The following is a 17,050-nucleotide window of genomic DNA, read 5'->3' on the forward strand; positions in this document are numbered from 1 at the left end:
AAGGCTGCCACTTTCTTGAAAGGGAATGCGCTTCAATGGTGGACCGCATTGTTGAACCAAGGTCAAGCCCCAACAACGTGGGTCCAATTCAAACAACTTTTTGCGCCTGCATGGTTGACAAACACTTTTGAAGTGGATGTGATGACGGAATGGCACAAGTTGAATGCTAAACAGTGTGCGAATCTGGAAGAGTACAATAAACGGTTTTGGGCCGCACTGTTGCCAGTCACCTCTTACAGGTTTGTGCCTTTGTCAGAACAAATTGAGAAGTACTATTGCGGATTGCCCAAGAAAATCAGGGACTACTGCACAAAGACTACTATCATGAATATGTTTCAATTGATAGAGAATGCAAGAGTGGCCAACAATCTGTCGAAGGGAGATTCCGATGGATTTAATAGCCACAAGAAAGGGGCCCAGGGCAAACAGTTTTCAGCCAAGGGCAATGTTGCAGCAAAGCCTTCTGAGTCTCCTGCAAAGAAGCCCTCCACTGAAGAAGCTGATACGTCCAAAAAGCACTCTAAATCTTCTTCGGAACGAGGACAAGGACAAAAAAGGCATTTTTCTGGCAAAACTTTTCAAGAAAGGAAAGCTCTTAGGGAGGCCAAGAAATGCTACATTTGTGAACAGGAAGGACACTTTGCAAATGAGTGCCCACAGAAGAAGTCACAGGATAAGGATGACAAGTCAGACCATAAAGGGAAGAAACCAAAGCCGAGTGCAGGACTTGTTCCAGATTTGGTTGGAGATCAGCCAAACACAGATGCCACGGAGCTGTGCAGAGCTTGGGGCAAAGTTAGAGACCATACAATGCTGGTTTTCTTTGATCCAGGAGCCCGTGCAAATTTCATATCACCAGAATTGGCATCAAAGTTGGGCATTCGTGCAGAGGAGATGGGTATGACAGGCGAAGCAGGTTTGGCATGCCCAGGACATTCAAAGCCTGTTACTCCCATTCAGGGAAAGCTTCGTCTGCACATTCAGAGCTATGTGGATGCGGAAGAATTTCATATTATGCCGCTTGAGGGCTGTGATGTGTTATTGGGTATCCCATGGTGTTACAGGTTGCATGCTATGGTGGATACTTACAACAAAAAGATTACCCTTGTACATAGAGGAAAGACTCATGTCCTTGATGTAAAGCTTAAAGGCGAGTCTGTTCCACTTGTTCCTGCTTCTGCTATTTCATCTGTAATAAAGAATCATCTTTCTGCGTACTTGATCTTTGCAAAAGAAGTACCTCAAGTTGTATCTAATTTGTCTACCTTAGATAAAGACAGGTCAACTTTTTTAAGTGGTTTCAGTGATTGTTTTTCGGACTCTTTGCTAGCGGAGTTACCTCTTGAGAGAACTGAGGATCATACTATAGATCTTGTGCCAGGTTCTAGTCCACCGAATAGACCACCATACATGGTTAGTGCAGCCCAGCAGAAAGAGATTATGGGTCAGGTCAACGAGCTTTTAGAGAAGGGGCTGATTCAGCCCAGTTCATCCCCTTTTTGTTCGCCTGTACTCTTAGTGCAGAAGAAGGATGGTTCATGGCGCATGTGCATTGACTATCGCGCCTTGAATAAGAATACCATCAAGAACAGGTTCCCCATACCGAGGATAGATGACATTCTTGATCTTCTTGAGGGAGCGTCATTGTTTACAAGAATAGACCTAAAGAGCGGGTATCATCAGATACGCATTAGAACAGAAGATGTCCATAAGACTGCGTTCAAGACAACATTTGGTCTCTATGAGTTTCTTGTCATGCCATTTGGTCTCACAAATGCTCCTGCCACATTTAATAGAATGATGTACAGAATTTTTAGACCAGATAGAAACTTCGTGGGTACCTTCTTTGATGACATGATTGTCTACTCAAAGTCTGAAGAGGAGCATAGGGATCACTTGACCGCAGTTTTCAATGAGCTACGCAAGAATAGGCTACTCATTAATGCGAAGAAAAGTGAGTACTTTTTGCAAGAGATTCACTTCCTTGGGCACATTGTTTCAAAGGATGGGGTACGCATGGATCCCGCTAAAGTGGAAGCAATTAGGTCATGGCCAGACTTGAAGTCCGTACATGACATTCGAAGCTTTCTAGGCTTATGTTCCTATTACAGGAGGTTCATCCGAAATTTTGCTGAGATTGCTTCTCCACTCCATGCACTACAAGGAAAAGGAGTTACTTTCAAGTGGACAGCCAAGGAAACTTTAGCGTTCAAACACTTGAAAGAGAAGCTGACTTCAGATCCGGTAATTATTTTGCCAGATCTTTCTAAACCTTTTGTGGTTCAATGTGATGCGTGTGGCCATAGTCTTGGTGCAGTTCTAATGCAGAATGGCCGAGTAGTCGCATATGAGAGCAGAATTCTTTTGAAGACTGAAAGGAACTTGCAAGTCTATGAGAAAGAATTGTTGGCAGTAATTCATGCTCTCACTAGTTGGAAACACTATTTGCTAGGGGCTGATTTTGTTGTCCAAACGGATCATCAAACCTTGCGATATTTTCTTACACAGACGAAGTTGTTTGAGAAGCACATGCGATGGGCAAACATCTTGTCAATGTTCCATTTTCAGATTGTGCATGTGCAAGGGAAAAAGAACGTGGTGGCTGATGCGTTGTCACGAAAGCCCCAAATTTCAGCAGTGTCAATTCCGTACCATTGTGAACTAGACGAAATGAAGACACAATATGCTGAAGATTCAGATTTTGCAAGGATCTATGACCAGCTTGTTGATGTGCAACATCATGAGCACTATATGCTTAAGAATGACTTTCTCATGATGCATGGAAAGTTATGCGTTACTAAACAGTTACAGCCAAAGATTTTGATGGAAAGTCATGCTCCACCTTATGCTCGGCATCGTGGAATTGATGCAACAATGAAAGGGGTTGAGGCATTCTTCTATTGGCCAACTTTGCGTCAAGATGTTGACACATTTGTAAGATCATGCTTAGTATGCCAAAAAGTCAAATTTGACAGACAAAAGCAACCGGGATTGTTGCAACCATTGCCGATCCCTGATAGGCCATGGGAAAGTATAGCAATGGACTTTATCTTTGATCTTCCAAGGACGCAAACAGGAAATGATGGGATTTGGACTATCATTTGTAGGTTCAGTAAGCAAGCCCATTTCATTCCTGTTAGGAAGAAGATAAAGCGAGAACACATGGTCAAGATATTCATGAGCAATATCTTTAAATATCATGGGATGCCTCAGTCAATTGTCAGTGACAGGGATCCACGTATGACGAGTCTTTTCTGGAAGGCATTGTTTGAGAACATGGGCACTACGCTCAAGTTCTCTTCTTCGTTTCATCCGCAAACTGATGGACAGTCAGAAGAGGCAAATTCTACTGTCTTGGACCTGCTCAAATGTTATGTCTCAGAGCACAAGGCAACTTGGGAACACCACCTTCCATTGGTTGAATATGCTTACAATAACACTGTGCATATGTCAACAGGTAAGACACCATTTGAGATAGTGGAAGGAGGGAAGAAAGTCCCGCCCATTTTGCAGACTAAGGACAAGATTTTTGAGGCAGACAAGTATGTGCAAGATATGGATGAAACATACAGGAAGATAAAGATTGCTCTTGAGAAGACTCGGGCTAAGCAAAAGAAAGTTGCTGATCGTCACCGTCGTGAACTTGTATTTTCACTTGGTGATTGGGTACTTTTGCGCTTTGAAAAGGCCAGGTTAAGGAAAAGGAAAGGCAAGGAATGCTTGTTTCCTAAGCTCAGTATGCGATATTATGGTCCTTTTCAGATTTCAGAAAAGATCAGCAATGTAGCTTACAAGTTAAAGCTACCAGAAGGCTGGAAAATACATAATGCTTTTCATGTCAGCCTTCTAAGGCCCTTTGTTGGTGATGTGCCAGAGAATATGCTTGATGAGGAACAACCCGAAGTGGAAGAATTGGATGAAATCCTTGTTCCTGAACAGATATTGGCACATAAAGAAAGAAAGGTTAGAGGAAAAGTTGCAAGACGCTATTTGGTGAAGTTCAAAAACTATCCATCGTTAGATGCCAAATGGATGGAAGACTCTGAATTGGTTGATTCACCTCAGCTATTGCAATTGTATCTTGAAGCCTTTCAGATGGAACCCACAGTGACTTGATGCAGCCTTTTTGGAGCAAGGCAAGAGCATGGTTCATGATGCTCGAGAGAGTAGTTAAGCAATTGTATCTACTCTTTCCATACAGAATTTAGCTAGAGAAGTTTGTGCTCAAGAGTACACTAGAAGACTTCTATGCTTGATATATGTGTCGTAGCCAGGTTGGTGGAATTGTTTAATCGTCCAACGCTACATTTCCGGAAGCATGTATATCTTGGATTCCCATCATAGAATATATGTGATATCAGGAGATATCCGCATGTATTATTGGCATGCAAGCGAGGTCGCTTGCAATATTTCAAGGGTGGGGTGTGTCACCAGGAGGTGTATTTTTCTTGTTGCCTTCCGTAAATAAGTATTAGATATATTTATTTTATTTTTACTTGTTTGTCCCGGAACCCTTGAAAAGGTACAAGTGGACATTGCATGGCCAGTGTGAAACGGCTGCAGCCAAATGGGTTTCTCACATCGGGGATCTAGGTCGGTCAGACAGGGACTACCCGGGCCAGTTAGCATTGAATTTTGATGAGTATGGAAGCTCGTGTGCGCCAAACTGGAATTTGGGCCACTCGTCAAGTCACTGCAACTTTATAAGTTGAAAGGGGCCAGTAAATTAACCCAAATTGTAGATGTTGGTCAAATGGTAGTCTTCAATGATTGTCAGGAGACCGATAGGGACGCCATAGAAGCATCTCCTAAAATTTAGGGAACTGCTATTTTTGACCGAAAAATGTGTTCGCGTCATTAGCTCTGGAATGACAAGGGGAACATTTTATTGCTCTGCTGCCAAGTCAATTGACGCACCAGTTGAGATATTTTTAGCAGGGAAAGCCCAAACTCGGAAACTGGGCGACGTGTCAGCCTGTGAGCGATTCTGCCACTCTGGGAGGCAAAAACGAGTTGCATATTGTTAGGGAATAAAGGCCTAAGTGCCTTGTACTTATAACTTATAAGTTAAAAAGACTTATAAGTGAGGGGGCCCAAGTGTGAATGGCCCCCTAGTCACTTACTCATATACTCAAAGGTGAAGCCCAAATGAAATAGCGTGGCTTTTTCCCAGAAATTCAACGAGCTCTCTCTCTCACGTTTTCTCTGCGTGAGCTTCTTCAGCGCCTCTCTTCTCTTCTCCTTCACTCTCATTGCATAGGACAGCAAGTGGGCTCTCTCTCCTGCTCCGTTTGGTTGCTAAAGGGTACAAGCAAAAGCATGGTGTGGATTTTGATGAAATTTTTTCTCCTGTTGTAAAGCTTGCCACATTACGTCTTGTTTTAGGCCTGGTTGCTTCTGAAGATATGGAGTTAAAGCAAATGGATGTCAAAACAGCGTTTTTGCATGGCGATTTGCTTGAGATAATCTATATGATGCAGCCAGAAGGTTTTGTGTCAAAGGGGCAAGAGAAGAAAGTATGTAGACTCTTGAAGAGCTTGTATGGTTTGAAACAGTCTCCCCGTGCATGGTATCACAAGTTTGATACATTCATGAGGTCTCAAGGATACAAAAGAAGTAATTCTGATCACTGTTTGTATATAAAAACGGCAAGTGATGGATCTCTTCTATTGCTGATTTTGTATGTTGATGACATGCTTATTGCGGGTAACAATGTCACGGAGTTGGATGCATTACAACAAAGCTTAAAGAATCGCTTTGATATGAAGGATCTTGGTGATGCTAATCATATTTTGGGCATGTGTATCTCTCGAGATAGACCTAACAGGCGTCTGTATCTATCTCAACGAGATTATGTTAATAAGGTGCTACATCGTTTTCATATGGATGGGGGAAAGGCACTTGGTACTCCGCTGCCTCCATATGTAAAACTGACTGCACATGACTGCCCAAACACAGATGATATGCGGGCTGAAATGGCCAAGATTCCTTATGCATCAGCCGTTGGCAGTTTGATGTATGCTATGGTTGCTACACGTCCGGACATTGCATTTGCGGTGGGAGTAGTAAGCAAGGTACATGAGCAATCCTGGCAAAAAGCATTGGGAAGCAGTGAAGTGTATCTTGAGATACTTGAAAGGCACTAAAGACTTGTGCATTTGTTTTGGGAAGAGAGAGACATCTGTGCATGGCTTTACAGATGCAGATTTTGCTCGACATCCAGATTGCAGGAAGTCTACCTCTGGATATGTGTTTACATTCACAGGAGGTGCAGTTTCTTGGATTTCTAGACTGCAAAAATGTGTTGCTTTGTCTACCACTGAGGCTGAGTATGTGGCTGCCACTGAGGCATGCAAAGAAGCTTTGTGGCTCATGCGTTTGGTAGAAGAGCTTGGCATTAAGTCACCGGTTCCTGTGCTACACTGTGATAGTCAGAGTGCTATTATGCTTGCAAGGAATCCTGTTTTTCATGCCAAGACAAAGCACATAGAGGTGAAGTATCATTTTATCAGGAGTGTGCTTGATGACAAGAGCATTACACTTGTCAAGGTGCACACAGATGACAACCCTGCAGATCTTTTGACCAAGAGTCTTCCAACAGAGCGGTTTGCATATTGCCGTCAAATGATGGGTGTTGGATGAGTAAGTGCATGATCAGCTGTTGTATCATAGTTAGCTGATTCTTTGATCTCCCAAGGTACATTGCCTTTAGGTGGGAGGTTGTTAGGGAATAAAGGCCTAAGTGCCTTGTACTTATAACTTATAAGTTAAAAAGACTTATAAGTGAGGGGGCCCAAGTGTGAATGGCCCCCTAGTCACTTACTCATATACTCAAAGGTGAAGCCCAAATGAAATAGCGTGGCTTTTTCCCAGAAATTCAACGAGCTCTCTCTCTCTCTCTCACGTTTTCTCTGCGTGAGCTTCTTCAGCGCCTCTCTTCTCTTCTCCTTCACTCTGATTGCATAGGACAGCAAGTGGGCTCTCTCTCCTGCTCCCCCACACATATCAACAAAGGGGGCACCATTTTCAGCCTCAGGTGGATTGTAGGAGGTACACAAGCTATGGAATGCTTACCTAGCCCTCTATGCACAGTATGGTGACGGGAGTGATGCCCTGCACGCTACATATTGCTCTCTTTCTCCCCTACGTACAGTATGTTATGCCCCACTAGTGGGCTTCTCATTTGACCTATGTACAGCTGTGGGGAAATATGCTTTTGTGCCGAGGTAAAAGCCTCTTTGCACAGGAACCGGTGTAGCTAGCTACTGCACCAAAGCAGGTACACGAGAGGGTGATAACCTCTCGATTGCGCAGTAAATTCAGCATTGTACGCTTGTTGTTTTTACTCTATTTTGGGGCTGTTTTGAGCCCAAAATGTTTCCAGAATCAAGGGGCACTTAGCCCAAGGTGCAGGGAACAGTGCAGGGACAGTCGTGTGCCCAAATCAGGTCAAAAACAGGGCTGAACCAGAAATTACAGCGACCTGCAATTTACTGTTTTGTGCTCCCGACTGAGGGAATATGTCCGTGGAACAGAGGGCCTACCTTAGAAACTGATTCGGATTGATTTCGGTACCGTTATGCTACCGAAATTTTGCCGAATCTGGAGCGTACTAGCTGGATGCAGGTGTTGTCTTCCAGGGGCTCTTTTTGTAATTCTCTCTCTCTAAATTAAAGAAATACCGAAAGGGGCGCCAGTCTTTGGGGCCTACAGGGTGTCGGTCTCGTGTGCGCAGTGGCATTCTAGTCGCTGGACGCAACTGTGTTCTCTTCCCTTCTCAGTGCACTGTGTAAAGTTTACAGGTAATTGAAATAGTACCGCCCTCTACGTTGTACGGGCCGGTTATATAGGCTGCTCATGGAGAGCCTTCTGCTTGGCATGGTAAGTGCTTTGCTCCATCTTCCTAGGAGTACCCTTGTCATGTATTCCATCAGCTATGCGAGCTGATTCCATAAGTATCTGCAAGTTACCCCGAGGGTAAAGCTTCATAGCCTTTTGCAAGGCTTCATGCAATCCTGCTTCAAACTTGCGCATCTTCTCCGAATCGGCAATCTTCTTGAATGGAGTGACTTTCAAGAGAAAGTCCCGAAACCTGTCCACATAGCGTGGAACAGTTTCGTTCTCCGACTGTGAAAGTCGATCCCATTCTTTCTTTACCTCTTCCTCATAGTCTAGAGGAAGGAACTGTGTATAGAACTCCTTCTTGAAAGCAGTCAAATCTTGGGGTTTACGATCTTCCAGGATAAGGGTTAACCACCAACTGCTGGCGGTGCCTTTCAAGTACATACTGACATGGCGAAGCTTGGATCTTTCTTTAAAATTCCCTTCTGCAAATGCAACTTCAAATTGGCGGATGAAAGCCAAAGCTTTGCCATTGTCACGCTGTCCATTGTAGGTGTCGAATTTCACATCTTTGTCTCCCGACTTGAATGTTTTCTGCCTGTGGTGCTTCTTATGGTGCTCCTTCTTTCTATGCTTAGACTCCTTGAGTACAGGAGTCCTTTCCCTTGAATGCACTTCTTGTTGCAACGGATCGTCCAGAAACATGTCTTCTGGAGCGACGATGTCGTCCAGATCCTTCATGAAAGAAAACTGAGGAGAATCGGGAGGATCCTGCTCTTGAACCTTTGGGTTAAACCGCACATGTCGTTCTGGAGGTTTCCTCTGCCTCTCGTACATGCGGGAGGTTCCAATCAAAGGATCTTTCCTTAGTTCTGGCGCCTTTGGGTTCTGCGGGATTTTTCCCGACCCCATCGGCATTTTCTCCTTCCCTTTTTCAAGAGTATGGAGAATTTTTTGGACTTCTGGATGGGAGAGAGCTTTTTGCAACTCTTCCACCTGCTGTTGAAGGAGAGAGAACTCTATCTCGCGTCCTCCCATTTCTGCAGTCTACCAAGAGTCGTCAATCCCTTAAGGAAGAGAGAGATGACCTTGCTCTGATACCATTGTCACAAAAATACGGAAGCGTAAACCCACTTTTAATTGTACTTTAAATACTCAAGAGAATTAGAGAGAGAGAGAGAGAGAGAGAGAGAGAGAGAGAGAGCTTGACACTTCATTGGGGACCAGAAGATGGGATGGTCCACCCCCATAAAGAGATTATCTTCATTACTAAGGGAGAATTTTTACAAGCACAAGAACGGGGCAATAGCCCGTCCCCTATTCTTTCTTTTCTGCTTCTGACTGAGAGAATGCGAAAAGCTACTCTCTGAATACTGAGAGAATTTTCCCTTCGCTATGAAATTTTGGGAAGCTCTCGAAAACGAGAGTCTATCTTCCACAAAACTCAACGGAAGCTCTTGAAAATGAGAGTCTACCTTCCGCTAACTGAGTCCCTTTATGCATAATCATTCCTGCAACAAAAACAAGGGAGAAACACGCAAAATGCACGCACACATGCTTGCTGTAATTTTCTACACATAACCTGAAAATGTTACCTGAGCACCTTCCAAAGCCGAAATAGAGACCTTTTCCGCGATGGAATTGCACGAAACTTTGTGTACGCGTAGTGTAGGTAGAGAAGAACTAGATTCTATACGTATTTTGCTGAAATTCACCCTAAAAGATATGATTAAGGGCTGAAAACAGAGAATTTACAGCCACCACACTCTACGAAGAGAGTGCTTGCTGCAACTTCTCGCGATGAAACTTCACCAAAAGCTGGCTATGGCTATGAGAACCCTTGTTCTACACAATGGAAGCACAAGGCCACCACATATGTCACAAGGGCTTCTCTCAAGCTTCCATGGAGGGCTCCAATGTGTAGTGCATACTCACAATAGGGGGGATAGGAGCACTGCCAGCACTGAGAAGTGGGGGAGGAGGACCTCTTATCAAGCCAGCAAGAAGAGGGGGCGCTAGGAAGAGAGAGAGAGGGTGAGAGTGAGAGTAAAAAGGTTAGTTTGCATTGGTAAGTGTGCCACTTGGCACACTTACTTAATAACTTAAAAACCCTTCAACTTTCACTTTTAAAAGTTCACAAACTATTAATGAAATGTGCAAATTGAACCACAACTGCACACATAGATGTAACCAATGAAAATGTTACCTACTCCCCAGCGCAATTCCGTACCAGCACTGCTCTGGCATTACCTATTCGCACTTGTCCGATCATTTGGTCCAGCATAAACAATTTAAAAATACTTTAACTGACTTATCCTAAGGCCATAAAATAATTCAAACTTTAGGGTTATTCTTATAAGGACCCCATCTCATTCCTGTGCTTGCACTAGCGCGCGTATTTTTCTGAGCCTGAAATCTGAGGCTACTATCTACCCCTTTATTGAAGACCCGATTTCCCAATCACTAGGGCTTCAGGGTATTTTCTGCTAGAGTCTCCCTGAGGTGCACTGCCCAAACTTGGACGCACCTGAGGCCCCAGAACTGCTAGATCTATTCTGATGTGTACACAACTAATTAGATAATTCTTTTCTCGTAAATACATTAATCATTTACAAAGTCTGACATAGTTACAAGTCGCTCCGCTCCTTTGTCAACAGATTGCCTCGATTTTTGATACTAAAGTCACTGATATCTCTTTTGAGTTTCAAAGATATTGTGAGCTGACAGTATTCTGCTATAAGAATTTATGAACTGGAATTCTCGATAATATGATATTAATTTGTTCTTGACTTATTTGAGTGCAGGAACTGATAGACCCAAAATGACTGCAGCATTTCGGTCTGAAAGATCTCGATAGACATGGTTGCAATAAGGATTAGTCAATCGGGCATCTATGAGGTCCCGAGTGGATCTAGATGCGATTGCTAAATACGTTGCCGATTAATCATGGTCTGAGATCCGAATGAATTTTTGAATGTGATTTGTCAGTGATGTCAAGTGATTCCTGTGATGTGACTGTCGATTGGTACATGTGCTAGATGTGTGTTCCTAGTGCGTCGGTACTAACAGTCAGTGTCTGCTAAGACAGTTTATGGCCTCTGTCTGTTTTGCACGTGTAATCGAGGGCGATTACAATGCTTTCAAGAGGGGGGGATGTCACAAACAAGTGACATGACATGGCCAAATGGGGCAACAGAAACACACTCTCTCTAGCAGCCAAGCAGTCCTAGATTTACATTGTAGAGCTGACATGGCATCAGTGTACGGACCCCTGGAAAACGCGACAGAATTGTGGCAGATTTTCCGGAAAGCACGCTGACGTGGCTGGGCTATACGTACTGTTTTTCCTACGCAGCTGGCTGAAAAAGCTCTATGCAAAGCTGGTTGAAAAATCTCACGCGAAGTTGCTTTATTTACCAAAAGGGCTTGTGAGATGATTTGCTTTATTTTATGGCAGCTTTTGGGGGCTCTACTTTTAGCAACCCTTGGCTCCCACTCTGCAGAGCATCTGGACGCAGAGTCTGAGAGTGAGACCCTCCCACTCCCTTGTACTTTGAGCACAGATTTAATACAAAAAGAAATACCGAAAGGGGAACCAATCTTTGGGGCCAATACTTCTTGGCACGGAACTCCGCCGTGCCGGTGTCGAATCTAATTGTGAACTGTTTTGAAGTGAATTACTGTCGTGCCGCGGTAGATTCTTGACTTGGAGTGTCCAAGTCTGTTTTACAAGGATACTTTGGGTACTTGGATACTTGGGGTGCTTTTTCAATCTAACGTCGATTGGCTTGCCGCAATGTGCAAGGTCCACCCTCAATGAGTAGAAAAGACGAACGAGGGGAGGTTGGACAAGCCCTTCTTTTCTAGGTTACCTGCCACTCTTCAAAAGCATAGATTAGAGAGATCAAGACCCCCAAGTGAGCTTAGGTTACATTATACATGCAATTTCAGACAAGTAAAAATGATTCTATGGTTCTTTTATGGCTTAATGGCGCTTAGGACAGAGCGATGAAAACAGGAGAGGTATGCCACGGACTAAGGGTGGGAGTGACTAATAAGTCCAGGGCAAGGACACGAAGATTCTTTGAGAAAAGAAATATGAGAAAGGTTCTTTGATGATACCGAACACTACCAAAGAGCTCTCATACCAATGTAATGTGCAGCGGAAGTGATTAATGGTGCATGCTCAGGATGAGTCCTCGATGCACACTCAAGGTTCGTTTTACTTCATGCGAGGATTCCTTTTACTTGTTTAGAGATGCGCAAAGACGAGAGAGAGAGAGAGAGAGAGAGAGAGAGAGAGAGAGAGAGAGAGAGAGGAGAGAATGATACTAAGTGAAGGTTCTGGGAGTGATAGAGAGAGAAAAAGACTACACCGTATGGGGTCCCAAACCCCCCTCCAAGGGCCCCAATCTCTACCGCTACAGAGAATTTGCTTTAACTTGCACAAATGTTAAATCCCCTAGACTCTATAGACACTATTTGGCTAGGGAAGTAGGTTTAGCATGTCCACAGGGCACACAGAGCACGTGGGCACCTTACAGAACTAAAGCTGCTAGCCTCCCACATCAACAGAAGCTGGGGTGACGTCTCCACCATTAGAGAGACTCCATTTATAGAATTGAACAAGCTACTCAAAAATAAACAAAGTTTCAACAGGATTATTCAATGAATGGGCACGAACCCAAACTTATGATCGAAAGGATAGGAACTTCAGGCAAATTGAGAAAGAAGTTGCCTCTTCTTTTTTATCAAGTCAAAGGCAATACGGATATATAGAAGGTATAAAAGCTACTGTATTCTGTGAACGGGAGTATATTATGAGTGCCTGATAAAAGCCAGGTATGTGGTAAGTGCACTAAAATTTAAAACTGACATCATCTTCACAGAGACCTTCCTGTTACTAGTAGAAAAACACTTACTTGTTGGAAGAACGGGAAGATAAATCGGTTGGATATTGAGACCTTTGACTATACTTAAGACCTCAGTGTTGCCAGTAGCCATAAAGACCTTGAGTACAGACTCCGTCAGCTTGCCTGATGCTAGAGTTTTCTGCTAAAGATAGTAAGTAAACTATCTCTCTCTCTCTCTCTCTCTCTCTCTCTCTCTCTCTCTCTCTCTCTCTCTCTCCACACACCCACCTTGAAGAGGTCGACCACAATGGCGTCAGGAATAGAGTCGAGGTTGGGAATGTGGTGAACGTTGAGAACAGCTGCAGAAATAGCGAGATTGAGAAGAGAAGGCGGATCCCGTCGATGGAGTGACATATATGATCTCGGTTCACCTGTTGTATGAATTTTCATACAACGGAGAGAGAGAAGTTAGTGAACTCAAAATGGTCTAGCCTAGGTGCACGCCATTATTTGGCACGGGGCCTTTCAAATGGGATCAACCATGAGGGTCATTCGAGCCATCGGAAGTGTTTTTGTAAATTCGGATCGATTTGTAAATTTGGGTCAGAAGGTAACTTCGGGTCTACACCTTGAGCTTCAAACCCACGACCTCCCCCGTGCGATGCATGTGCTCTAACCAGCACTTCCGGATGTGTTCATTGAAGTATGTGGCATTTCAATGCCGATATGTAGATGTGGACCGATTTGTAAATTCGGGTCGTGCAATCTTGTAAATTCGGGCCGTCCGATCGCACAGCCTATAATGCACGCGCTTCACCATTCTTACCTCCACCCTTGATCCCATTTGAAGGTGCTCGTGCCTTATAGTGATGAGGGCACATCATCCTCAGCACTATTGGAGTCTTGAATGTCGGGGTCTTAAATGCCCCAAGATGGTGGGATCGACAGTAGAGGGTGGAGTGCACGGATCTCGGGGCGAGGGAAGGGTCCAAAAAAAATTCAACAAGGGTCAAGGGTTGGTGATTTGAATCCGTCACTCACTTCAATGAAGAGAGCTTGGTGAGCTAACCACGCAAACGCATGAGGGTATGCATAAGGGTTCTTGAAACCCATGGGAGTCCACATGTTTATAAAGTTGGTTTTTGTTTACTCTCCCATGTTCTTGTTTACTTTTCATTCCCTTGTTTACCTTGTCCCATGGGTTCTTGAAACCCATGGGAGTCCACATGCTTATAAAGTTGGTTTTTGTTTACCCCTCCCCTATTCTTGTTTACTTTTCGCTCCCTTGTTTACCTTTTCCAATAGGACGTACATGTGCGCCTTTGTTTATGTGCATGTTCTTGGGCTTCTCTGCCATCGATCCCACCGCCTAGGTTTCATTCAATATCCTGTGTCGAATAGTGTTGAGGACACATCATCCACAGCGCTAATAAGTGACACGGATGTGATGGAAGGGAATCAATGGTTGAGGATGTGTGAGTCACTCAATGCGCGTGTTGTAAATTTGGATAAAACATGTAAAATTGGGGCAAAATGAAAATTCGGGTCGGTCGGCTCCCCCCTCCCCACCCCAAGACTTGAACCCGGAGAGTCACCCTTGGTAGCCTTGTGTCCCAACCACTTCACCCATGCGTACTTCTTGAAAGTAATGGGAGTGCACTTAGTATTGTAAATGCACATTGGCGTAAATTCGTGTGCTTCGGCGGCGTTTTATATATTCAGACCCCCAAATCCATAGCCTCAATTTTGCCCGCAATCACCAAATGTACCCCCAACCCTTGATCCCCTCCCACCCCGTACGTGTTACTTAGAGAGGGGGGCATGCCATTGGAGCCCTGTGCTTCACCATTTTCAGCAAGCAAGAGCGCAATCAAGAGCTGATCATGAGGGCTTTCAGCAGCAACGATGTCATTTGATTTGAACAAGACAACAGTGACGCTCGCAATCTTCCCATTCGTGTGTAACAAAATACTCATTGAGAAATAATCCCCACCCCAATTTAGAAACGGTGTAGCCAGTAGGGCTTGAGCCCCCATACACGCAAACGAGAGAACGCAACATCTACTCTAAGCTACCCACTACAACAGCACACTTGTGTTTAATGTGATGCAGTAGTAACAATAATAAATGGGGGTAGACGGGTCCCTAACCAAGGACCCGTCTTAATATATGGCACTTCTATCCTACAGAGCATCAATGTCATGATTACTCTTCAAGGAACAGATCTTTGTACGGATCGGTCCAATTCAATTCAAGGAACTAAATAGTACTTTGCTCATGATCAAACCACAGCTGAAGGTCATGTTGTACGCTTGCCACTTCTAAGTAATGTGCATGTTGTTCAAAATCCTCTCTCTCTCTCTCTCTCTCTCTCTCTTGGATTGGCTCAAAAGGTTCACTCTCTATGTATCACGGAAAAAATGCATAAGGTAGGGAAGGGAAAAGAACAATGCGGGGAAGGAAAACACACACCCAACCAATACCCAAGGCAATATATTCTATCGTTACTTTGGTAGAATGTTTGCTCATAATTCATATAAATTCAAGATCTTATACAATGGTTATTAAAAACCATAGTGCATGATAGACTATGGTCATATTCAATGAACTGACCGTTAGGGAGACCATGATAATTTCCATCTCAATCACCTTTTTTGAGGATAGCCTAAATGAAAACAAGTCCATGGTTCTTGATTGTTTGAAACTATCACCCTACGAGGAAGATAACATGTAGGTTGGGATACACCTCAAACACTCGCGGAGTGGGATACGATGGAACCCAACCATGTGTCTCGATATTGTTTTTTTATGATCCATAAAATTCTAACTTTAGAAGATCAAATGATGCTAGAAGTGCAAGCTATAATTCTCCTAGGAACTTCAAAAGTAGGAAAGCTCTTTTAAGAATCAAAGGCCCCCTCAAAACCAAGGAAATCTTATACCTAGGAGTTCAAACTTTACAAGAAGTGGACCATCCAACCACAACAATCGACCACCTTATTCATGAGGAAATCAACGACCTCGCACTGGAGCTCAAGCCAATAGAGTTCAAGATTCTGAACTAGGAGGAAATCAGTTCAATGCTTATGTTCGTGCTGAATTGCACATGAGGAGCGAGACATAATTTTTTGTGATTCAAACTCCTGCGGAATATGAAGGTAAGAATTTTACCTTATATATTGATTATTGAAGGAAACATTCTTTCATATTAGATGGGCTAGACTTCTCCATTTGCTGAGCATCTTGATAATGGCTTTACTATAGAGGTAGCTACAAGTAGAAAAGTTAAGTCTTCAACGGATAGATTGATCATTGAAGTACACATTCTTTCATATTAGATGCACTAGACTCCTCTATTTGTTGTGCATCTTGAAAATGGCCTTACTATAGAGTTAGCTACGAGTAGAAAAAGTTAAGTCTTTGACATCAATTGGAGAATTGAATTTTAGTATAGATGGATAGGAAACCTTAGCATATATTTGTTGGAATTAGGGTTGCAAGGAAAGACATACAGCTTGGAGAAGAAGAAGAAGTTCAAGGCACGCAACAGAGAGTAGTATTGCTTAGTGCACAAATGAACGTTAAGATAGCCCTAGAGTGATGGGCGCATATACAATGCACGGGGGAATAAACTTCCTAGTGGGAAAAAAAATGCCCCTACGGTCCTAAGTGTGTTCACACACATCGCTACCACATATGTATGGTAACAAATCCCCCCTGGGAGTGGTGCCATGAATGAGAGCTGGCACATAGAGTATAGGGAAGTGCCATGCCCTGATAACATGATCAGGCCACAAAGGGGAGTAAGCACAAAGCTTTGTAGAAAGCTTCGAGCTTCTCACTAGACAATGGCTTTGTGAAAAGATCTGCAAGGTTGTCTTGTGTTGGCACATAAGCCAAGTTCATCTCTCCTGCTAAGAGTCTTCCTTTGACATAGTGGTAATGCACCTCAATGTGCTTTGTGAAAGCATGGAAAACTGGGTTCCTCACAATTGCCAATACGCTCTTACTGTCAGTGTAGATGATGTTGGCAGTGTCATGTCTAATACCCAAATCATCCATAAAGCATCTGAGCCATACACACTAAACTGTAGCTGTGAAGACTGCCATGTACTCAGCCTCACAACGAGAAGTGGCCACAGTAGGTTGCTTCTTGCCCAACCATGATATGCATGAACTGTCGAGCATGAAACAAAAACCATTCGTGGACACTCACATGTCATAACAACCAGCCTAATTCGAGTTCAAAAAAGCATGTAAATCTGGTGGCAATGATCCCCCTTGAGATTAAAAAAACCCAAGATGTAAGTGTCACTCAAGTAGCAAAAGATCCTCTTGATAGCGTGCCAATGTTT

At 43.6% G+C, this 17,050-nt stretch overlaps 1 protein-coding gene across 3 annotated transcripts in view; it reads right to left on the reverse strand.

Annotated features, from left to right (window-relative positions):
• LOC147453790 (UDP-arabinopyranose mutase) overlaps nt 1-13,199 on the reverse strand; it is a 38,455-nt gene extending 25,256 nt beyond the window's left edge. The window contains exons 1-2 of one of the 3 annotated variants that reach the window (XM_086517194.1): nt 12,984-13,199; nt 12,765-12,897 (exon numbers count right to left, since the gene is read on the reverse strand). In XM_086517194.1, the coding sequence (XP_086373320.1) occupies nt 12,765-12,897; nt 12,984-13,145 (295 nt within the window). In that variant the 5' untranslated portion in view covers nt 13,146-13,199. The remainder of the gene's footprint in view (nt 1-12,764; nt 12,898-12,983) is intronic. The other 2 variants (XM_086517193.1, XM_086517195.1) reach the window with 2 other exon arrangements.
• Nucleotides 13,200-17,050: the final 3,851 nt, after the last annotated feature.

Source organism: Adiantum capillus-veneris, chromosome 7, assembly GCF_014529385.1.
Source record: "Adiantum capillus-veneris isolate H3 chromosome 7, ASM1452938v2, whole genome shotgun sequence".
Classification (NCBI taxonomy): domain Eukaryota; kingdom Viridiplantae; phylum Streptophyta; class Polypodiopsida; order Polypodiales; family Pteridaceae; genus Adiantum; species Adiantum capillus-veneris.